Raw genomic sequence first — 24,637 nt, 5'->3', positions numbered from 1 at the left:
TTTAGTCCTTGTAGACAGGCTTTCAGCTGTTGCCATGGCAACTGTCAGCTGTCATGGCGCTGGTGGTTGTGATATAAGACACTTGTGTTGTTTTAAGGCACAAAAATGGGGGTAGTTTGTTACAGCAGCAACAAGAAACTAACGCCAGTGCTCTGAAGACTCGGAGGCTCACAGACCACACGCGGACTCTGGCACGTGTGCACGCTAAGTCGCTTCCGTCCGGTCTGACTCTCTGTGGCCCCGTGGACCATGGCCCGCCAGGCTCCTCTGTGCATGGCATTCTCCAGGCAAGGATGCTGGAGTGGGTTGCTGTGCCCTCCTCCAAGGGATCTTCCCGACCCAGGGATCGAACCTGTGTCTCTTGCGTCTCCTGTATTTGCAGGCACATCCTTTATCGCTAGTGCCTCCTGGGAAGCCCGGCTCTGTCCCTCTGTAGCTATGTAACCTTGGCGAGAAATATGTACTTTCAGAGACTCTCCCAAAAAGTGGAAATAATAATAACATGAGCTGTATAGAGTGACTGGCACAGGATAAGTGAAGAAATAAACACGACAGGGAAAAAACACAGCCAGAGTGTCCTTTATCACTGGCCTCTCCCCTGCTGTATCGCCTGACCAAACTTTCCACCTGTGCGTGTACCTAAAACCTCACCAGATTTTAGGGAAATGAAAGTACCTCATTTTCCTCTTTCTTTGATTTCTTTCAATAAATGTATCACAATAGTTCACCCTTTTAAGAAAGCTGTTCTCACTGCTAATGAATGGCAGACTAAGGCATGATTTGTGTCAGAAAACGTCATTTCTCAGAAACAGAAGACCATCTCTGTTTCACCTGTATAAGAAGTTTCTAAAAAAAAACTGTCTTTCATTTTTGTTTGTAGTCAATTTTTTCCTAAAAAGAAAAATTGCCTAATTTTGATTTTTTTTTAAGAAGTAAGTGGAATAATTTTTGGACTGAAAATCCTGACTTGCATAAATGGTCCGCCTGCCAATGCTGTGCCATAACGAGTGAGAAGAGAAGCCAGTCAGGACGCCTGGGCAAAGTGTGCCAGGAGAGCCAAGGCCAAAACTCAGCCACCTGGTAGAGGGACAAACCTGGGACCAGCGTCACTGGTTGCGAAGGGAGCAAATAGGTCTGTGTGCAGCGCACTCACGGTCTTCCCCCAATTGGCTGGCTTTTTAAATGTTTCCCCTACTTGGATAAAAGTTCCCGAGAACAGAACATTTCGTTTGTTGTTGCAATAACCCTAGAAAGTTTAGCCCAGGCTCTGAGATACACAGAAGCTTGCAGAGGACTAATAGGTTAATGAACCGTGACACCTCAGACCAGCGGCAGTGGAGGAGCAAGAGAAGCAGCTGAAGAGCAAGTCCTAGACCCTGATGGATCCTCTGCAAGTAATGCAGCCCTCGGTGAAGGGCACTTTGAGTTATGAAAAGGAGTCTGGGGGTCAGCCCTTCCAGGCGCGGTGCGGGGGCTCGCCAGCATTGTCAGGTACCCGTGCGTGTGCTAAATACGCGCTGCGGCTCCAAGCTGGCCCCTACCCACGCGTCCCGTCCTCGGGCGATGGGACCCCAAAGCAGGAAAGGCCACGGTGCCCCGCTGGTTTTTCTCCCTTTCCTGGGCACGAAACGAGTGTCCTCGCCGGAAGCCCATGCCCCAAGCAGGCGTCCGCTTAAACCTCACGGGCCAGCAGGAGGGCACGAGCCCACGCTAGTTGCCGGGGCTCTGGGCGGTCGGGGACCCCTCTGGGCGAAGAGGATGCGCGGGCCGGCCCCTGCACCGGCCTCCTGTCCGCCGGCGCGGACTCCCGCAGAGAGCAGCGCGTTTCCCCGGGCTCTAGCGCCTTTCCTGGGCGCCGCCCTCTCTGCCCTTCCGCTCTCTCTGGATGCGCCTCCCTCGGTAGACAGTCTCCTGACCCTCAGCGCTGCCCCTGCAGCCCCGCTGGACACGCCACCCGCACAGACCCCGCGGCATCAGCCTGCTGCTTCCAGCGGGTACAGACGCTTCTGGAAACGGGCCGCCAGGGCCCACCTCCGTGCCGCTCCGTGCAGCAGGCACATCCTCTGTGGAATCTCATGCTTCTCCGCCTCTTAGCGCTTTTCCTCGTCAGAAATTCTGGAGAATTTCCGTTTGATAGACGTATCCCATCCGTTTCTTCTCGTTGGCTCGAAAGTCACCTGCCTTGACTGAATCCTCTGTTCATCCTCAGCGTTCACGCCCCGCCCCGGAGCTGCGCTGGTGTTTGTTAGTACAGGGTCTTCATTTTCAAGACTGAGCTGTGGCCCAGATGCCGTGCGTGCGCCCTGGTCAAGTGTCCTATGCCGCGTGGTCCTCCTTACTAGATTCACAAGGTAGTACAGCCGTTTCCACTGTCGGATTCCGCATGTCATCAAAGAAATTTCATCAAACAAATCCCTTGAGCACTTAATCTCTAGTTCCCCTCCCCCACGGTGGCAACCGCGAATGTGCTTCCTGCCTCTGGATTTGCCTACCCTGGGCAGTTTATATACAGAGAGTGGTACCACAGGTGGCATTTTGTATCTGGGTCCTTTGACTGAGCGTAACGTTTTCAGGGTTCACCTAGGTTGCCGTGTCTTTTTGATTATGGTTATCTTGGTGGGTGCGAGGTGGTAACACGTGGTGGTTTTGATTGCCTTTCCGCGATGACTGAGGATATTGAACATCCTCTGCTGTGCGCATTGATCATTTGCATCTCCCACTCTGGAGAATACGCCTTCTTTTTTAAAGACTTCATTCACTGCCTTGGCTGTGTTGGAGCCTAACTGTGGCACAAGGGATCTTCGTTGCATCGTGTGGGATCTTTCCATGCAGCCCCCGGACCCTCTAGTTGGGGCGCTCGGGTTCCGTGGTTGCAGGAGACAGGCTCAGCGGTCGTGGCACGTGGGTTCAGTGGCTCCACGCTATGTGGGATCTTAGCTCCCCAACCAGGGATCAAACCCATGGCCTGTGCGTTGCAAGGTGGATTCTTTACCACCAGCTGGGCTACCGGAGAAGTCCCTGTAAAGTCTTCCTGATTTGGCTCTTCTCCCTGTCCTTTTCCTCTGAGCCCCTGTCTCATACCGCTTTCTGGCTAGCTCTTCTCAGTGCCCCACAGTAGCACTTGCCACTGTTCAGCAGTGTTCCGTGCGGGCTGAATTCAGCCTGCTCCCGCCTGCCATCTCCAAGGTTCAGCGCTCATGTCCTGATAGCTGAGAGCATCAGGAGAGTGCCGTGTAATTTTCGATGGTAAGCTTCTTTCTCTGGGCATTTAAAGGTGTTTAAGACTGTGTGCGTGATCAGCATTCCTGCTGCCTCTCTTCCCTGCCACCCTTGGGGGTGAGAGACGCTTATCATATTGCTGTCGGAAATGTGAATCTCTGGAGCCTCTTTTCGGGAATTAATCTGGCAGTGTCTATTTTTTTAAATTAAACGCACATTAATTTGGGTGCAGCGATTCTACATGTGTAACTCTATTCTATAGAAATGAAACACTAGCGTAGGACTTTTGATCATAGAAGTTTTCCCCAGCATTGTTTGTAACGAACATGGAAAAAAAATTATTTGGAAACTATCAGAATATTCATTGATCAGCCAATGACATAAATCTCCTTTGGTATATTCATATTAAGAAACATTTTACAGCTATTTTTAAAAGATAAGATGGATTTGGGATGTATTGATTGAGGAAGGGGAGAACTGAGGTTATCTCAGTCCATTTGGGTAGCTTAAGCAATACATGAACCGTGAACTTCCTGATGTTCAAGCTGGTTTTAGAAAAGGCAGAGGAACCAGAGATCAAATTGCCAACATCCGCTGGATCATGGGAAAAGCAAGAGAGAGTTCCAGAAAAAACATCTATTTCTGCTTTATTGACTATGCCAAAGCCTTTGATTGTGTGGATCACAATAAACTGTGGAAAATTCTGAAAGAGATGGGAATACCAGACCACCTGACCTGCCTCTTGAGAAACCTGTATGCAGGTCAGGAAGCAACAGTTAGAACTGGACATGGAACAGACTGGTTCCAAATAGGAGAAGGAGTACATCAAGGCTGTATATTGTCACCCTGCTTATTTAACTTCTATGCAGAGTACATCATGAGAAACGCTGGGCTGGAAGAAACACAAGCTGGAATCAAGATTGCCGGGAGAAATATCAATAACCTCAGATGTGCAGATGATACCACCCTTATGGCAGAAAGTGAAGAGGAACTAAAAAGCCTCCTGATGAAAGTAAAAGAGGAGAGTGAAAAAGTTGGCTTAAAGCTCAACATTCAGAAAACCGAGATCATGGCATCTGGTCCCATCACTTCATGGGAAATAGATGGGGAAACAGTGGAAACAGTGTCAGACTTTATTTTTGGGGCTCCAAAATCACTGCAGATGGTGACTGCAGCCATGAAATTAAAAGACGCTTACTCCTTGGAAGGAAAGTTATGACCAACCTAGATAGCATATTGAAAAGCAGAGACATTACTTTGCCGACTAAGGTCCGTCTAGTCAAGGCTATGGTTTTTCCTGTGGTCATGTATGGATGTGAGAGTTGGACCGTGAAGAAGGCTGAGCGCTGAAGAATTGATGCTTTTGAACTGTGGTGTTGGAGAAGACTCTTGAGAGTCCCTTGGACTGCAAGGAGATCCAACCAGTCCATTCTGAAGGAGATCAGCCCTGGGATTTCTTTGGAAGGAATGATGCTAAAGCTGAAACTCCAGTACTTTGGCCACCTCATGTGAAGAGTTGACTAATTGGAAAAGACTCTGATGCTGGGAGGGATTGAGGGCAGGAGGAGAAGGGGACGACCGAGGATGAGATGGCTGGAGGGCATCACTGACTCGATGGACATGAGTCTGAGTGAACTCTGGGAGTTGGTGATGGACAGGGAGGCCTGGCGTGCTGCGATTCATGGGGTCACAAAGAGTCGGACACTACTGAGAGACTGAACTAAACTGAACAAAGATACCAGAGACCTGGAGGCTTAAACAATAGCCATTTATTTCTCATAGTTCTAGAGGCTGAGAAGTCCAAGCTGAAGGTGCCAGCGGATTCCTTGCTGGGGAGGGACAAGGTCCTGGTTCACAGTCAGTCATCCCTTCACTGTATCCTCACATGGTGGAGGCGGGACCTCTTAGATAAGGACACTAATCCCGTTGACGAGGGCTTCATCCTCATAACCTAATCCCCTCCCAAAAGCTCCACCTCCTAATACCATCACAGTGGAAGTTAGGATTTCAGCATATGAACTGTGGGGGACACAAACATTCAGCCGATAACAGTGATACATAAAAGCAAATCAAAATGATGTCTAATATCTGATATCTATTTTTGTAAAAACCAACAAGGACAAATCCAGCCTCCTAGTGCTTGTATCTGGGATGCTTGCATGTATTTGTCTGACCATGAACGAAGTCTGATAAACTACACCAGGCTGCAAAGACTGGTTATACTGCAGTGAAGGTGAGGGACGGAGGCAGGGAAAGGGAAGCATTGAGAGATTAATCACATGGGAGGTGAGCACGTGTTAAATGCGTGTTACTAGTAAATTGAGAAAGAATAAAACTTCTGTCTCTGAGTGGCAGTATTTGTTCATATCGGGGCAAAGACTGGTTCTGCAGTAGGTAATCTGCGTGTTCCAGACTTTTATAAGCTCGTGACTGACAGGAGAGGCATGCAAAGGGGCAGGGAGGCTTCCCTGGCGGCACAGGGGTGAAGAATCCGCCTGCCATTGCAGGAGACACAAGTTGGATCTGCGATCCAGGAATATCCCACATGCCTCGGGACGACGAAGCCCGTGCCCCGCAAGTGCTGAGCCCGTGCTCTGGAGCCCAGGCTCTGCAACAAGGGAAGCTTGGGTGCTGCAAGTAGGGAGTCGCCCCCGCTCAGCACAACTGCAGAAGAGCCCGCACAGCGATGGAGACCCAACAGCCAAAAATAAAAGAATGGGCGGGGGGAGTTCTGAGAGTCGCTGGTGCAGTCTGGCCCCCACAGTGACTAACAGTGACTGCTGACTTCAGAGACGCTTTCAAGAGAGAGCGTGGGGTAAGCCACCTTTTGCCCACATAACGTCTGAACCCAGCATTTTTGTCACCAAATGTTCAGACACGTCGTATTCAGCTGACAGTTGAGAATTCTTCCCTCCTGCCCCCTAAACCTATTCCTGTCTTTCACTTTTGCTAGACTCTCTTGGAGTGGACATCCTGCCCTGTTAATACGGAGCCGGAAAGCATGAAATCTGATCATTCGGTGAAGGCTTCAAATCTAACATCTTCCTTCAAGCCCCAAGCAGCTGACCCGTGAATCCTTATTTCAAGATCTTTAAAACAACAAACGCATTTACACGACACATAAAGCCTTGGTTGTTTGAAGTGTCATTTGACTCCCGCAGCCTGACCGCGGAGGGGTCATTTTTGCAAAACTGAGGTCTTCATCCGTCCGCCCCAGGGTCCGTGGTAATCCTTTGATATTCAACCAGAGTTCTGCTTTGAAGACTTAGCGTGCCGTCATCTGCTTTTCCTTCTCCTTTGGTGAGCTGTCCTAACTCCCTCGGGTCCTCATCCAACAATAACCATGTGTGTGATCTTTACACGGCTCTGTGAACTCCGCCATCGTTTGCAATTTCCCTTTGCAGTTAGTGTGCGTTGTGTTTTCTCTTCGCTTTTGTCCTGACCGGTCCCCACAGTGACGCGTATGACAGTGCGTGAGTGGGGAGTCGTAAGCAGACCCTTCGTTCAGGAATAAAATCATGACGGCAGTTTCTAGCTCCCTCTTTAACCTTCAGCCCTAGAAGCGCTTGGATGTTGAGCTCTTGAGAGAAAAGAATTCTAGGGACTTCCTTGGTGGCCCCGTGGCTAAGAACTCAGGCTCCCGATGCGGGGGCCTTGGGGTTCAACCCCTGGTCAGGGAACCAGGCCCACACGCCCCAACTAAGACCTGGTGTAGCCGAATAGTTTTAAAAAGCAGGTCTGTTCTTAGAGCTGCAGTTTCTACGCCTGTAAATGGGAGGGACCTTGGCACCTGGCATGGACTGCTGTAATACAGAAACAAAACATTTCTTGTTACATCCAGCACTTACTTTACCGCCTGACATGCAGGAAGCATTCAGTGAATATCAGCTATAGTGTTTACCGCTGTATCAAGCGAAGATTGTAGCTTTGGCTCATGAAAAAAGCAAATGAAAGCTAGCCGTTACTCAGAAATTCTGAACAGTGTCATATGACCTTGTATGTGTGTGTGTTTTAGATAGGTAACAGGTTGCTGATGAAGCAGTTTGTCTTGACTAAGAATACTTGGTGCTTGGGAAAAGCATCCTTGAGCCTTCCACCGCCCAGGTTCTCAGATTTCTGCAGCTCCGTGGGCTTGTACGGTTGCCCTTTAAACTGCATGCAGCGGTTTGGGCTGTGCGGGGTCTTCGCCGCTGCTCGGGCTTTGCTCTGGCTGACGCCCATGGGGCTGCCTGCAGCCGGGCGCTGTGGGCCCCCAGTGCCGCGGCCCCTCCTGTTGTGGCGCTGGGGCTGGAGGGCACTCAGGCTTCAGTGCCCGTGGCTCCCGGGCTCCAGAGCGCAGGCTCAGCAGTCGTGGCGCGCAGGCCTCGTCGCTGCTCAGCATGTGGGGTCTTCCTGGGTCAGGGACCGAACCCACGTCTCCTGCACTGGTAGGCGGATTCTTCACCCCTGAGCCACCAGGGAAGCCCAGATGATTATTATCTTAAAGTCTTTCCAGACCCCCAAGTGTGCGGGCTAAATCATTGGGATAATCCCCTTCCTTAGGCTTCTGTTTAGGAAATGACATGGCCCTTAGATGAATAACATATAAATGTAATAAAACAACTAATGTTTATTAAATATCCACCTGTGTTAAGTACCTTGTAGGAAGCATTTTGCTTAGTCCTCACAATTACCTTTGGAAGAAGACAGTTATTTTCCTGTCCATTTCTTCTTTTCTAAGAAAATTGAGGAAACATAAAGGAACTTGTCCAGGTCACATATTTCATTTTTAGAGTTAAACCCAGGTTCCTCTGATCCACAATCTAAGTACTTTTCAGTGACACTGAGGTGCCACGGGAAGTAAGTTCTGCATCACGTGTCTAGATAAAATGACTTTCTTAAGTAAGACACACACACATACATACACACACGGACACGATACAAAATGTCTTTTCTGCAGTAAGGAGATCAACGTTTTCAACTCTCCTAAACAGTTGGGAGCCACCATTTGCATTCTTACATGATTTCTTTTTGTTTTCCTTAAGCTCTTACACATTTATTACAGGGGAGGTAAAACCTCTTTGGTATGTCATCTGTCTGCTTTGTAAGAAAACTTCTTATTGAAACCAGATTCCAGATGGACTTCTCCCAAGGTTTTCATAGGAATGAAAAGCTTAATTCCAGTCACCCAGAAGGAACTTTTTATTCTTTCCATAATAATGTGAAGAAGGCATGGAGGTCATCCCTCTCTTTGCAAGACTATAAACCCTAGAACTCCAGTGAGTTTTCTTCCTAGTCGTTCACAAAGATTGTGCATGTGTAAGTCACTGTTTCAGAATATAATTTATTTGCTTTTTAATGCTTATCCAAGGTCTCAAGTGACTGTAATATCTTTCCCCACGTAAATTTTCTTCCTTCCTTTTTACTGAGAAAGCAAAGTGTTGATGGGTTTGTTTTGGGTTTTGTTGTTGTTGTTGTTTGTATCTATTCAGTTCCTTACGACTTTCTTGCATTTCATTTTCTTTCCTCTCCTTCATCTCATATTAAATGCCTCCTAGATATATCTGAAGAGCCTGGAGACAGCTTCTCAAGGAGAAGACTGATTGCTATTAATTAACAAGCGAAATAGGTACTGACTAAGTCGCTGAAATTCTCTCCAAGTCACAGAGTATGTACTTAATTTAAAACTGGCATAAGTGGAAAAACAAGAAAGAAGATCTTCTGGCTGTGGAATGGTAAGCCAGCTTCAGGGGCAGCTGGATCCAGGTGTCCAAATGCAACCACGGATCTCTTGGGGCCTTATCTGTACTGATTCTCAGGCAGGCGCTCGCGAATGTGACATCCAAGGCCACCAGTCCCAGATGCACGCCCTCACTGGCTTGTCTGCTCCAGCACAAAGATCACAGCTCTGCTCTAGCAGGTTCAGCAAAAATCGTAGGATTTATTTTTGTTAGTCTAGCTCAGGTCGTGTGCCCACCTGAGCGGTGAGCATTTCAGCAAGAGAAGTAGAAGCTGCCAGTGGCGGGGCTGGATATGTGCTCACCCAGGTTTGGGGGGCGGGCAGAGCTTCGTAGTTACCGGTTGCCCTATCTAAGAAGCCCCAGGTCTCACAAGTTATCAGAACACTGAACCCATCCTCTGATACCAGAGCTTATGGCTGGCGTCTGCTGTAACCCTTGGTGCACTGAAATTCACCCCAGGCTCTTTGTGTAAGGAATGGATCCTTTATCAGAGCAATGCATTGACACTTTTTAAAGGTCTGTCCTTGCAAAGGTTTTTTTCAAACAGTTTTTCTCTGACCAAAATGCTCTTACTTAGTGCTAGGTCCTTTGGTTCCCGGCCAGAGAGTAAGGAAGGGAGGCAAAAAGCTCAGAGGTCAGGCGATGTTCTTGGCCTTTGAGAAGCCCTCCCTTGTTTTGACTCTTCGGCTCCCCTTTCTTGTCAGCTGCGTCCTCTTCTCCCGGCGTGGGGCATCCCCACGAATCGTCCACATTCACTCTGACACTTGGACTGCTTGACGTGCGTGCTTGACATCCTGACACGTCCATCCGTCACTTCCTCGTTCCCTCTCCCTCCCTCCCTCTTCCCTTCTGAGGATAATATTTACCACAACTATGAAGTCCAGGATCACAGAAAAAGGATGAACATGAGCTGGAAGATACATCCAGTGTTCACGCAGAGTGGTTTCCCTGAGGCCCGAGTTTATGGTGGCCCCTAGTGCTTGGCGCTGGTCCTCTGCGCCATTTCCGCTCTGCTCTCAAAGCTGGAAGAGGAGGCCACCATCTGCCCAGGAGTCCGGTGTGCACGCTCACTCTCTCTGTTTCTCTCTCTGTCTCTCTGTCTCTCCTTTACTGTTTGTTCTTGACTATAGACACTGTGAGATACTAGAGTCTGGCCAAAATAATTGCTAATGGATGTGTGTGTTTCTTCCTACTTATGAGCGATGTATGACCTAAAGAAACCTCAGTTCTCTTCTTTTTAAAAAATAACTTATTTATTTGGCTGCTCCAGGTCTTAGTTGCAGTATGTGGGATCTTTGATCTTTGTTGGGGCATTGTGTAGTTATGACACGGGAGAGTCTTTTCACGTGGCTTGTGGCATCTGGTTCCCTGACCAGGGATGGAATCCGGCCCCCCTGCAGGGGGAACATGCAGTCTTAGCCACTGGACCACCTCTTCTTTCTCTTTTCCTACAAACAGATTTTAAGACACAGTTGACTCCAAACTACACAATCACAGTTATCTGTCAGTTATTAAGCAGCTACTATGGAAAGGCAGCATTCCTGATACTTTGTATGAATTTTGTCCTTGAAACATCACAACTACTCTACATGGGAGCTTCTGTTTCTCCCATTGTACATATAAAGAAACTCAGAGATCTGCAGTGACTTGCCCAAGGTCACTCAGCTTGTGGATAGAGAGTCCTGATCTGTTAAAATATGGCGGATTGATTTGGCTGCCCTGTGCCTTCGCGTGCACACCCGTGCCCTCCCTGGCTGCTGCCCCGGCCGGGCCTTTCCTGTCGCAGAGCACACACTCTAGGGTGCGCAGGCTTGCGTAGCTGCAGCCTGAGGGTTGCCCTGTGGCCTGTGGGGTCTTCCCAGGTCAGGGGTCCAACCTGTGTCCCCCGCACTGGCAGGCGGGCTCTCAGTCCCCGCCTCCAGGGCAGCCCGAGGGTCTTGATCTTCTCCTGTGATACCCAGGTTTGCAGTGTATCTTTCTCCTGAATATCGCACTGCTTTATAAAAGCGACCCAGAAAGTGAGGTGGTTCAATGAGGTCTATGCAGAGTTCAAAGCAGAAACAGGTGGATTCTGGGAGCAGAGCCCTTCCCTGGAGGAGGCAGAACCCATATGCAGTCTTGTGGCCGGAGGTATAACCCACCTGCTTGTGTGGTGACGTCTGGACCTGCACTTCCAGATGTCAGAGTGGAAGCTTCTGAGTAGTCCTTGTTAAAATCCGCCTGTATTCTCGGCAGCCGACGCTAATGCAGGTGAGACGGAGAGCGCGTGGCCTCTGGAATGAGCTGACTGCTCGCTGGGCGGCCGGGAGAGGATGCCCCAGCTTCCCCGGCACTCGCTTTTCTCCCTCGGCAACGATGATGCCTAATGTTGGTGCCGTTCATCGAGCACTTGCTGTATTCCAGGCACCGCTTGATGTGCTTTGAGAATATTAACCCAAGGAATCTCCGTAACAAATTATGGGGGTGGGTTCCACTGTTCTCCTCATTTTACGGGAAAGCTGAGGCAGAGAAAAGCTCACTGACTCAGAGTCAAACAGTCCAGCTTTGCGCTTCTCACATGTGTGTTTCGGCAACACCCAGAGACATTTCTGGCGTTCCCGCTCGGGGTGCTCTGGGGGCTGGGGCACTCTGGGGTGCTCAGCGTCTCATGGGGTGCTGCCCAACACCCTGTGGGGCACCAGGTAGACCCGGCAAAGAATTCTCCCAACCCAGACAGGAGGCCGAGGTCGGGAGATTGTTCTAAGCCCGTGACGGCTGGCCTGCCTCCCAGGTGAAACCGTGATGACCCGCTTCTCACAGGATCCATGTGGGTAAAAGCAGATGGTTGGTGTGTCCCTCACACGGCCCCTGGCGGGTGCTTTCCTGCTTGGCTTCCTCCGCCTGGCCTTGGTCGGAAGATGCCTGGACAGCTGACCTCTGCCCCGCAGAGAGGCCAGGGCCCGGCAGGGTCCCCAGCCTGTCTCCCCGCCTCTGCATGTGAAATGCGGGGAGTCCGTCCCCGACCCTTGGATGTCCTCGCTGGGGTGAATGACCGCTGTTCATGTTTGCCTTTACAGTCGATCTGGGAGTCAGCATCCAGGAGGATAATGTGGCCGCTTCTTCCCCCGAGACAATGGAGACCGGCGCGGCTGCAGAGGCCAACGGCGAGAGTCTTGGGAAGGAGGCCAAACCCCAGGCACCAGCTGCTAAATCTCGCTTTTTCTTGACGCTCTCTCGGCCTGTACCAGGGCGTACCGGAGACCAAGCCACGGATTCATCCAGTAGGTCCGTGAGGCTTGATGTCAGCTCCGATAAAGCTCCAGGAAACAAAGACCCGAGTGAGCCCATGGCCCTTCCGGTGGCAGCTGCACCCGGGCATGGCCCGGATAAAACCCCCGGGCAGACCCCGGCCCAGGCGGAGGGCCTCCCTGCCACCCCTGGGCCTGAGCACCCTCCGTCTGAGTCCGGGGCAGCAGCCCCCCCCAAGCCCAAGGACTCCAGCTTCTTTGACAAACTCTTCAAGCTGGACAAGGGACGGGACAGAGCCCCCGTGGACCTCCCGCAGGAGGCTGAGAGCACAGAGCACCCACACTCGGCCGCCGAAACTCCTGGGTTACCCACGCAGTCCGAGGATGGCCCTGCAGAGAGGGTGAGATGACCCGTTTGCTCTTAGCGCAAGCTCGGGGTGGGGTGCCGGGGGCACTTGTGGGCAGATGATCGCGCGTGTCCCGCTCTGCCGTCACTGAGGGTCCTGACAAGGGGACAAGCCGTAGGTCCCTCTAGAACAGCCAGCACATTGTAGCCTGGCGCCTGCCCGTGTTTCTGTGGGCAGAAACATCTGTTGCAAGAACAGTAACAGCTGTGGCATCTGTTTTATGTAACAGAAAAGAGGAGGTGACTAACATACGGATGAATCCGTCCTTCCATTTATCAAAGGCAGAGCTGGACAGGTTGCATTTATGATCAGTGGAGTCTGGAGGAAAGGCATTAGCAGAATAAAGACAGTTTCCAAAAGACTGCAATATCTGCCTGTCTCAGTAGCTGGCTTCATATACAGTGTGTTTATGGGCTTTTATTGGAATGCATTGGATTTCTTACTTTTAATAGCCTGGGCTAATCTTTAACTGTCTTTTGCACTAAAGTGTGTGTAAAGGGCTTTTACAGCTGGGGCCAACTCTTTTGTGTACAAATTATTTTCCAACAAGCTGGGGTAATCCCTTTGTAAAAGCGAGATTTTTTTTTTTTCTTTTAAGAGGCATCCAAATCAGTTGCTTTCTTTCCTGTGCAAAGAAAGGCAAGTTCTTTTGATCTTAAAAAAGAGCACTTACTTCTAACTTTGAGAGTTTGTTTGTATTGGGAACCCAGAAAAGAACTCTTTGAGTGAAGAAGGAAATAAAAGTTGATACATTGTGTTTTAAGGCACTTATTCCTTTAGGTATTGGATTTTTAAGCAGCAGTATTTTTCAAAATTTGGGAGTCAAGAATCTCTAGTTGAGATTAGAGACAGGAAAAAATTAGGTGGGCTGATTATTATTACGTGGTTGTCAATATAACTGTCTTAATGACAGCTAGCTTCCCTGCCAAGTTGCTAAGAGTACCTCTGACTGCCATTTATTCAGCATTGACAATGTGCCAGGCACTGTCCGGATGTTATTTTTCTTCAGGAAAATAAATATCGCGTTAATCTGACACCAACAGGTGGTGTCAGGAATAATGTTGTAAATACTAGACAATAGCTGAAAACTCTGGACAGAGCTGGGGAAAGGCCACAAGGGTGGTTGTTAAGGCTCACACTATCAGCGTTCTTGTCCTTCCTGCAAATTTTTATTCCAAGAACTGCTCTTTCAATTTTCTTTCGAAAGTTAGAAAAATTGCCCTTTAAATGCCCCTTCCCTAAATGCAACAGTTCAGGAGCCTTCTGCATAAACTTTCTGTTTAATTCAAAGTGAGTCTTCAAATGCGTGCTGGCATCAAATCTGTGCCCTTCCCTCGTGGCTCAGACAGTAAAAGAATCTGCCTGCAGTGCAGGAGACTCAGGTTCAACCCCTGGGTTGGGAAGATCCCCTGGAGAAGGGAATGGCACCCCGCTCCAGTGTTCCTGCCTGGAGAATCCTATGGACAGAGGAGGCTGGCGGGCTACAGTCCATGGGGTCAACAGGGTCAGATATGGCAGAAGCAACTTAGCGTGCACGCACACATCAGATCTTTACTGAGTGTGATGCTGCCAGACGCAGGTGAGGCTCGACCATGGACAGCAAAAGGTCGCTGGCCTCAGGGAGTCTGTGGTCTAGCGGGAGAAGAGGTGCAAAAAAACCCACAGTTACGATGCACGCACCCAGGGCTCTAGCGAGGGAGGCCAAGTGTTGGGGAAGTTGTCCAGACTCAAGGAGAATCAGTCTAGGTGGCCCAGGGAGGCGTCCATCAAATCTTTGCACCTGGAGCCCAGAGTCCTTGTCTTGGGTCAAGGACATCAGTATTCCTGAATATTTGAAAAGCTGCTGACTTACCTGACCGGGGGTCTCTTGCGGCTTCCTGTTATTGGTCATGGGCTCCCAGGCCATTCTGAGTTTTGCAAGGTCACGTTTCATTTCCATGGGCATCCAAAGCCAGCCCATTGCCCAAACTGAGAAAAGACTGTGTTATTTATGGGAAGAGAATGAAGGACTGAGTATCCCATCTCTGAATAGAAGTCTCTTGACACATCCAAATCCCCAAAGTAGTCGAGTAAACCAGTTCTGTCTCTGACAACTGACCCTTGAACGCATTTAACCGTAAAAACTTAAGGCAGTCAATCCATTCCTATCCTAAACAAAATGGGCAGGAAAGTTTAAGAATTGTGCTTGATCAACTCTATTTTTTTTTTAATTGCACGCTTTTTCGGACAGCACCTCAGTTAAAGTGGAATGAGTTCCAAAATCAAATTTGATCCAGGAGACGGGGTCTGTGTTGGCAACATGGCAGGTATTTAATATAGCCAAGCCCGTGGGTGGTATTTTGAAGTTACAGTAACCTCTCAGAAGATCTAAAAATTGTCACTTATCGTCCATGTGGAATTAGACTCAGCCACGGAGTTTTCATCTGTGTTTGTTACACAGCAAATTTCCCCTTTTGGCTGGTTGCATCATTGGAACTTGAAATATGGAGCGCTCACTCTGCCTGGTCTGCCTGTGTGCTCAGTCATGTCCTTTGCGACCCCATGGACTGCAGCCCGCCAGGCCCCTCTGTCCATGGATTCTCCAGGGACGAATGCTGGAGCGGGCTGCCATGCCCTCCTCCAGGGGGTCTTCCCAACCCCGGGATCCAAGCTGCGCTGGCCTATGTGCTGATGAAAATGGGAAAGCTGTGAAATAGCCACTGATGTCTCTGCTAGTCTGTTAGCTTGTGGATATTCAGATATATGTATCTGCAAAGATTTTTAACAACGACAGAACAGCCTTCTGATTATTAAGAGTTCTGGCCTGCTCTCTGGATGTACAGCCTGTATTTAGGGGGAGAAATCAATTTTCTTGGAAGCGGAATGAAAGAGGATGGCCCTCAGAAAGTAACAGGAACAAAACTTATCAATCAATGGCTTTCTTGGTGGGAAGAGCGCAGTATGCGTCCGGGGCCATCAATGTATCGATTCAGAATTCTGAGGGTAAATTATGCCCTGGGCTCAGCTGTCCCTCCCCGCCCACCCACACAAACCCTTCCCCCCAGTTTCACTGCTGTGTCCCTTGCTGGATTGGAATTCCAACCGCAAACCCACAGAGCTGTGAACTGGGAAAAAGATACCACCATTTCATTCTAGGGGAAACACACAAATCTTCTGTGTTTTCAGAATGACAATCTTATTTTTGTGCCTCATAAAACTACATTCAGAGCATAGCATAATTAAAACAAGGCCAGAATTCATGAACAAATGAAGCATTTACTACATAGGCCAAAGAAAAGATAAATTATATGCCTGAAAGGTTTCACTGAGCTGTGCTTCACACAAACGAGTGTGTTGGCAGGGGGGCTTTTTTTTCTCTCCTCTCCCCAACAATTGAACCAGAACTTTAAGAGAAGCGTTTATTGAGGAGCTTCATTCCCCTGAAAACTGATCACATCATGGAAACTTGACCTTTTTTGGTTAAAAAAAGGAAAACACTGAATCTTGGTTGTCACTGGCAATTCCAGAAGTGTCTTTTTGTTGGGGGTAGAGGGGTGTTTTAAGTGTTGCGAACACAGATTCAGGAGCTTTAAACAAGGATATTCTTTTTCTTTTAAAGTTGAAGTAAATGTTTCGATTGTTATTTAAACACCAAATTTGTGCAAGGCATCTAAAGCAAAACGTTATGGTCCTGGACCTTCAGAGGTTGTAGAATCTAATACGAGACACACATTGTTAAGGGAGGTTGTGATGAAGGCATTGATCCACAGATTCGTTCAGGCTACAGGTGTCAAGAGAGCGTCAGACATTTAGCTACAGATATTAAGAGAAGCGCTGATCATCTCAGTCTCAATATGTCCCAAACTGAGCTGTTCCTCCACACCCCACAACGATGGGCACAAAACGCCTACTCACTTAACCCACGGGCTTCTTGCCTCGGGTAACGGCAGCTCCCTCCTACAGCACTGCTTCCCCGTGGCGGAACTGCAGTGGCAGGGCCAGGGTCTCCAGAGCCCTTCTGTGTGGTGCGAAGCATCAAACTAACACAGAAGCACCGCCGTCAGGCAACACGGATTCCAAGTCTGCCTCTGTCACCTGTCGGCTGTGCGACCCTGGGCAAGTTACACACTACTCTGAGCCTCGGTTTCTCCATCTGTACAATGGGGATGATAGTCATATCAAGCACGTTTCTACAGTATTCACACCTATGACAGCTGAGTCTTTGAAGTACCTAACACAGAGATATTGCATTTTGAGAAAAATGAAATCTAACTGCTTCCGTGGTTTTTCTTCCCGTTACTTCACAGGCTTAGTCTTTTTTCTCTTCCTTCCGCAGTCTCCAGCTAAAACTTGCAGAGATGGCACAGCTGAATCTAACTCAAAAGCTGCCTGAGCCACGGCCTGTGTCCTAATCTGGGTTGGAAAAAAAAGATGCAGACGCAGTGAAATTAGTTTAGAAAGAATAGAGCTTCAGTGCTTGTACACACAGGCTTCCTAGTGTGCCATTCAGGGTCTCTGCTAGCTGTCTTCTGTCTGTCTTCCTAACTGTACCTGCTCCTACTCCCTTAAATTCACCTGGTCAAAACTGCCAACACGGGACCTGTGCAGACACTGCCTGCTCCCCAGGCCTCTCTCTGCCTTCATCTCCTTCCCTCTCTCTGTTTATCAGAAATTAACTTTACCTTCAAGGGCCAAATTCTCCATGAAGCCGACCAGATGTCCCCCATCCTGGGTGGTTTCTGAGGACATGAATTCCTCTAGTATCTTGGGGGTATTCTATATATTCAGTGAAATTCTGCAATAAAATCTCTTTGAAAGAATCATCTTATTGAAACATCAAAATGGCCAAGAGAATTTTAATATCTTTATCATTTTATAGATTAAGAAATCAAACCTTTAGTGAAACCAAGCCACTTACCCCAGTTATGCAGCAAAAAACAATTGTCCCTCTCCAAAACCCACGCTTCTCATTCTCAGTGTTGTATTTTTACCAGTTATTTGAAACTGCAATACCACCGTGACTGTGGAAAGCTGAATGGAAATGAGAGGAAGTGCTATTCCGAAATGTTAGTACATGCAGATGTGGGAAGACCAAGTTAGCCTCAGATCAAAACAAACCAACAAAAGCCCCCACCTACCTCCAGCATCGGAAAGGCCAAGTAAATTATGAGGTGTGTTTTTACTTCATGCTGTTTACCTCTGGTGATAAGGTCATAAGTTAAGAGAAGTATCTGCCCAAAAGACTTTGTCAAAACAGAGGGAAAAGTCACCTTTAATCACCAAGTTATGAAATAAGCAAGGCTTTTAGCTGCGGTTGTTCAGTCGCTAAGTCATGTCCGACTCTGCGACCCCATGGATGGCAGCACACCAGGCTTTCTTGTCCTTCACTATCTCACAGAGTTTTCTCAGACTCATGTCCATGGAGTCAGTGATGCCATCCAACCATCTCATCCTCTGTTGCCCCCTTTTTCCCCTGTCCTAGGTCTTTCCCAGCATCAGGGTCTTTTCCAGTGAGTTGGTTCTTTTTCATCAGGTGGTCAAAGTATTGGAGCTTCAGTTTCAGCTTCAGATCAGTCCTTCCAGTGAATATTCAGGGTTGATTTCGTTTAGGAGTCACTCGTTTAATCCTTGCTGTTCAAGGGACTCTCAAGAGTCTTCTACAGCATCAAATTCAGATTTTAGCTGTAACACAGTTTTAGCTACAGCACTGTAATTTCATGGACTTTATAAATTAGCACTAAGGAACGTTTCACATGAAACATTTATAGTAGCCGAGGTGATGTGTAAGTGATAGGAGCCTGAATGGATATGAGTTCAGATTCTACCACTTACTAGCTGTTTGGTAAAGTTAAATAATAGCAGTTGCCCCAGTTTTCAATAGCTTGTTATCCCTGGGCCGGGTAGTAAGCACTCGGCACACTGTTATCCCTGGGCCGGGCAGTAAGTACTCGGCACACCTTACCTGCTTTGATTCTTGTAACACCACCACAAGGTAGACTCCTTCTGTTGCCCTTTAACAAATGAGGAGACTGAGGCTCAGAGAAGTCAAGTTACTGGTTCAAGGCCACACAAGTGCATCTCAGGCAGAGCTGGAATTGAGAGCCGGCGGTGAGCAAAGCCTGTGCCACTCTGCCATTTCCGAACCTGTGTTTCATCCACAAGAGGAAGACACTGCCTGCCCTAGAGGCTGCTGAGAGGACAGAAGGTGACATAGCCGTCAGTCGCAAGGAGGCTGAGTAGAAGGGCATGTTTGGTAAACTGTCAGAAACCTAGAAATAAGGAATCGGGAGGAAGAGCGAGCGGCCTCCGGCTGGCGGAGTCTGCGCGGCAGACCATCCAGGGTGCCTTTGGCTGCAATTGAAAAAATACAACGCTGCTGACTGGACAGTAGCTTGGTTCATGTGGAAAATGTGCATTTCTTGCACATAATATGTAAGAATTCGAGAAGTGAAGGGTTCCGTCCAGTTGAGCATCTTCATGGGCCCAGGATGCATCTGCCTCCAGCACCCTCTGGGTATCAACTTGGTTCACGGGCCTGGTCCCTTGTGGGCGCTCATTTCTTTTTTTGTGGTACAGTTAATGTACAGTATTCTCTAACTTTCAGGCACACAACGTACTGATTCACAGTTTTCAAAGTTATGCTCCATTCACAGCTGCTATAAAATACTGGTTTCGTGGTTTTGAGAAGGCTGCCAGAGTTCTAAGCAGTGTGCAGAGCCATAATGTCCTGCCAGATGAAAGACGAGTTTCCTAAAATTCACCCACTGGAGGAACTGAGTCACGTGTTTGGTTGGAGGGGCAAGGTGGGGGAAGGGTGGAAAGTTCCTTCAACAGAAAGCAGGCTCTGCCAGCAAAGGCGATACGCCACAGATAGAAAGCAGACACATTATTTTCTATCCAACTTCACGTGAGAAATTCAGTAAGTGGATGGAGCCGGTAGACGCTACCACGGTATCTCCCGACGGTTATTTATTTAAATACGCTCACTGCACTGGCTCCTTAACTTGACTGTGACCCACAGAAAAATATGAATGAGACGAAGAATTCACAAAATAGCGCCATTCTTACAGCAAGTAACACGGGCTGGTATTTTCTACTCTTTCTAGCCTATTTCATGTGATACTTTTTAATGCTAATTTTGGGCTTCCCCGGTGTCTCAGCAGTAAGGAATCCACCTGCCAATGCAGGAGGTTCAGGTTCCATCCCCGGGGCAGGAAGATCCCCTGGAGGAGGCCAGGCAGCCCACTCCAGTCTTCTTGCCTGGGGAACCTGTGGACAGAGGAGCCCGGTGGGCTACAGTCCATGGGGTTGCAAAGCCTCAGACACAATTTGGTAAATACACAACATCAACAACAACCACGCTGGTTTTGACCACTAACTTACGTTCCATTCCCCCCGCAGTCACAGTCTGAAGTTGGAAGGGCTCTTCTGCCATCATCCTTTTCACACAGGGAGACAGTGATCCTGAAGGGCGTGACTGCTCCTTGTGCAACTGGGCGTCTCCAGGCGGTCCTGCCTGGCACACCTCGGCAGGCAGCAATGTTCTTTAGATGAATCCGACAAAGATAAAGACGGTACCCATCGTGTTCCAACTTTTCAAAGCGTGTTAGAGGACGTTGTTGTAATCTCATGATTAGCTCTGCTGAACACAACTTTCAAGAAAAACGGTTCCAAAATATTTATATGCTGGGCTGTTGTTGTTATTTAGTTGCTGAGTCACGTCCAGCTCTTTTGTGACCCCATGGACTGTAGTCCACCCCGCCGTTCTGTCCTTGGGATTTCCCAGGCAAGAACACTGGAATGGGTTGCCATTTCCTTCTCCAGTGCATGAAAGTGAAAAGTGAAAGTTAAGTCGCTCAGTCATGTCCGGCTCTTAGCGACCCCATGGATTGCAGCCCACCAGGCTCCTCCATCCGTGGGATGCTACAGATGCTTTAATAAACTGTGCAGAATCATAAATCTCTATCTATTTGACATTTTCATTCAGTCTTTAATGTTTTATGGTGCTAATCCTCATGGATGAATATTAAGTGCATTGTGTTTTGCAGTGAACTTGCAACTATGTTTTGAGTTTGCTTACCCTTTGGCATTGTCCAGTCTGATTCTCTTCTTCAGGGTTATAACAGCGGCCCTGATTCGGTGAGCATTTACTAACTCAGAAGAGCCAGAGATGACCGAGTGACTGTCACAGCAGCAGCACACAGAGGGGGGAGCAACTTGGCTGAGACCACACGGCTGGAGAGCGGCGGGTTCCAGTCTGTCAGCCACCGGGTTGACCGCTGTGCACATGAGCTCAAAAAGAGGGAGCATTTTGGACTTTTATAAACATCTCATATCTTGTTTAAATTCCTGAAGCTAGTGTTTCCCAAATTGATACTCTGTAGACTCATCCGTTCAATGAGATCAGCCTGGACATAGAGTACCACCTTCCAATACTTTTGGGAAATAGCAGTTGGTCTGTCGTCTCTGGCAAAGATTCACCGTGGGGGTCAGCCTGCTAAAGGCTCTGAGGAGTCCTGCAGCAGGCACCCCTGCTTTGCTTTGTTTACCTGAGTGTCTCCCAGCCTTCAGTCTGCATAGAACTATCATTTGTCCAACCAGTTGGGTATGTCTCCCAAGGAATAGTTCTTCTAGAAAATGCTGAGCTAGGCACATAGGCCAAGGTTGGAAAATGGGCTCTTACGGGGCGTATGCAGCTGCACAGGCCGGAATCCTGGAGCGGGTAGCCCTTCTCTCCAGGGGGTCTTCGCGACCCAGGGGTGGAGCCCAGGTTTCCCGCATCGCAGGTGGATTCTTTACTGGCTGAGCCACCAGGGAAGCCCATTTGGCCTACACAGTGTTTTATAATATTTTAGTCCGTTGATAACATTTTGCAATTGACAAAGTTGACAGCAGTTTTGAAGTGTGAGATTTCAGTAGAAGTGCTATTTCGTGCGTTTCTGAAAGTGGGAAGGTCCGTCCGCGGTCAATGCGCTGTGCCTGCCCTCGGGCGCGGCGCTCCTCCAGTTTGCCGGCGCCCCCGCCTCCCCCATCGGCCCCCAGAGCGCAGCTCGTGCGCTGCTCTTCACGGTAACACTTGCGCTGCTCTGTTCTCGTGGCAGAGTTGGGAGCGCAGTAAAATATCTCCAACAGAGACCGCTTTTCATCCTCCGTAGCGTGAGACAATTTGAAGCAATTCAGGCTAATAAGCTGTAAACCCAGCCTTAGGGTCAGTTCGTAAGCGGGTGTTTGAACAGCGAATCGGAAGGATCAGTACTTTTCCTTTATCCATTCATCAAACATCCGAGTGCTTTCTCTGTGCCAGGAGTGGTTTTAGGATGAACAGAATGTTACACCCCATGCGAGCTCTCATTATAGCATGCTATGCTAAGTCACTTCAGTCGTGTCCGATTCTGTGCAACCCCATAGACGGCAGCCCACCAGGCTCCCCCATCCCTGGGATTCTCCAGGCAAGAACACTGGAGTGGGTTGCCATTTCTTTCCCCCATTATAGCATAAAGAACAACAATTTTGCTGTTGTTCAGTCGCTCAGTCGTATCCGACTCTTTACAGCCCCATGGACTGCAGCACACCAGGCCTCCCTGTCCATCACCGTCTCCCAGAGTTTACTCAAACTCATGTCCGCTAAGTTAATGATGCCGTCCAGCCATCTCATCCTCTGCCGCCCTCTTCTCCTTTTGCCTCCAATCTTTCCCAGCATCAGGGTCTTTTCCAGTGAGTCTCCTCTCTGCATTAGGTAGCCAAAGTATTGGAGCCTCAGCTGCAGCATCAGTCCTTCCAGTGAGTATTCAGGGTTGATTACCAGTTGATTGACTGGTTTGATCTCCTTGCTGTCCAAGGGACTCTCACGCGTCTTCTCCAGCACCAAATTCGAAAGCATCAATTCTTCGGCGCTCAGCCTTCTTTATGGTCCAGCTCTCATACCTGTACACGACTCCTGGAAAAACCACCTTTGTTGGCAAAGTGACGTCTTTGGTCTTTATGCTGTCAAGGCTACGATCCATGAAGGAGGAGACCAGTAACCAAGAAAATGAGCAGCTCCAGTGCATGAAAAGGGTTACAGATGGAATAAACAGAGTTTTGAGATAGAAAGCAGGGGAGAGAGGAAGCTGATAGTTAGGATTGCATAGAGGGTAGGGTCAGGAAAGACTCGGTCTACTGCAAAAATTCAGGAAAAAAGATGTGATTTTTCTTTTCCTGAATAAGTCCAAACAATTCTTAGAAAATATGGAACCTAATTTTGCAGCATTCAAAACAGTTTTCTCACTTTCGGGAAGAGTTTGTTAAACAGATGACGAACTTGTTCTAGGCTATGGGTTATTTGCTTTTGTATTTTAAAGTTTTTGTCTAAAGTTGGATCTTTTTCCTCTCCGATAAATGCAAAATGTCATCATCAGTCTGGGGATTGTCCAGGTTGGAGCTAATCACAGGACAGAAGCGTCTGCCACAGATTCTTTTTTGCCCGACGTGACCTGGAATTACTCTGTGCCCACTCTTCACCCACTGTAATCGTATTTTTCAATTTTATATCATACATAGCGGACTTTATTTAAGGATATGCCAACCCCTGTGTCCTTAGGAATATCCCCAAAGTAATTACTGCTGCCAGAAAAAGAAGCAAGGAAAGAACATTTTATTGCTTAATTCTCTACCCACATTTCACTTGCCATCAGAAATCAAGTTGAAAAATTCACTTACCCGTCAAGTGGAGGAGTTGCTGAGAGAGAAAATGGAAGACCCTTATTTATAGGAAGAAAGTGTGAATTGCTTCCTCTGATAGATTTCTTTCCACCTTCCACATATGACTAAAATGGACAGCTGGTTTGTTTAATCTCATAAATATAACATCTCTGCCTCAGTCAATACCATGGGCTAATGAGGCTCTATCATGTCAAGGTGCTGCGTTACACTTTTGCTGCCAAAGGAGTAAGATGAGCTATTAATAACCTGAGGTGATGTCTACAGAGTATTAAAACAGGTGGTGAGCTTATGATTTGTAATAAAGCATATCGTATGGGATAATTGGTCCAACCTGGCTTGATTCAATCAGGATAAGAAGCTAAAACAAGCAGGGTTGCCTCTCTCCTTCCAAAAAAAGAGAAAACGGGTCAGTGGAGCATTCTCAGCTCTGTGTCATGAAGTCTCCCGCCTAGAAAACGCCAGAAGATGTTAGAAAGCCTAGATTTCAGGAACTTCCCTGGTGGTCCAGTGGTTAAGAAGCTGCCTCCCAGGGCAGGGGGCTCAGTCCCTGCTTGGGGAACTAAGATCCCACATCCGGGTGCTGCAGAGCAGCTAAGCCCACGTGCCATCCTGGAGGGCCCGAGTACAGCAACACAGACCCTGCGAGACACGATGAAGGTCACGTGTGCTACAACTAAGGCCTAGATACATTTTAAAGAAACATAAATTTTTTAAAGTTGCCAATGTGAATTTTTTTTATATCTAGATTTTGCACTTCAATATTTTTATGTTATTTTTATTGCCCTCTGAAGTGTCTGGTAATCAACTACTTGGCTCACTAGGAAGTTTATTTCAACTGTGGCACTCTGGCAGTACACAATTTTTCAGTCTTAAGAAATTTGAAAGGACAATATGACATCTAGGAATTTATTGAGAAAATGCATAACGTTTTATCCGTAAGGTTTTGTGTTTTGAAGTCCCACATTATTTGTAAGAGAAAAGTTCAGTCGCTCAGTTGAGTCCGACTCTTTGTGACCCCATGAACTGCAGCACACCAGGCCTCCCTGTCCATCACCATCTCCCAGAGTTTACTCAAACCCATGTCCATTGAGTCGGTGATGCCATCCAACCATCTCATCCTCTGTCATCCCCTTCTCCTCCTGCCTTCAATCTTTCCCAGCATCAGGGTCTTTTTAAATGAGTCAGTATTTGGCCAGTACTTATCATGTGGCCAAAGTATTGGAGTTTCAGCTTCAGCATCTGTCCTTCCAATGAACACCCAGGCCTGATCTCCTTTAGGATGGGCTGGTTGGATCTCCTTGCAGTCCCAGGGACTCTCAAAAGTCTTCTCCAACACCACAGTTCAAAAGCATCAAAGCTCAGCTTTCTTTATAGTCCAACTCTC

At 48.2% G+C, this 24,637-nt stretch overlaps 1 protein-coding gene across 8 annotated transcripts in view; it reads left to right on the top strand.

Annotated features, from left to right (window-relative positions):
* Positions 1–24,637, top strand: part of BCAS1 (brain enriched myelin associated protein 1) — a 98,460-nt gene that overhangs the window by 19,115 nt on the left and 54,708 nt on the right. For all 8 annotated transcript variants that reach the window (XM_069548848.1, XM_069548842.1, XM_069548849.1 and 5 more), the window contains exon 4: positions 11,996–12,567. In XM_069548848.1, coding sequence (XP_069404949.1) covers positions 11,996–12,567 — 572 coding nt within the window. The remainder of the gene's footprint in view (positions 1–11,995; positions 12,568–24,637) is intronic.

The sequence above is a fragment of the Ovis canadensis genome, chromosome 13 (genome assembly GCF_042477335.2).
Source record: "Ovis canadensis isolate MfBH-ARS-UI-01 breed Bighorn chromosome 13, ARS-UI_OviCan_v2, whole genome shotgun sequence".
Lineage (NCBI taxonomy): Eukaryota > Metazoa > Chordata > Mammalia > Artiodactyla > Bovidae > Ovis > Ovis canadensis.
This window is presented reverse-complemented; position numbering and strand designations above follow the sequence as displayed.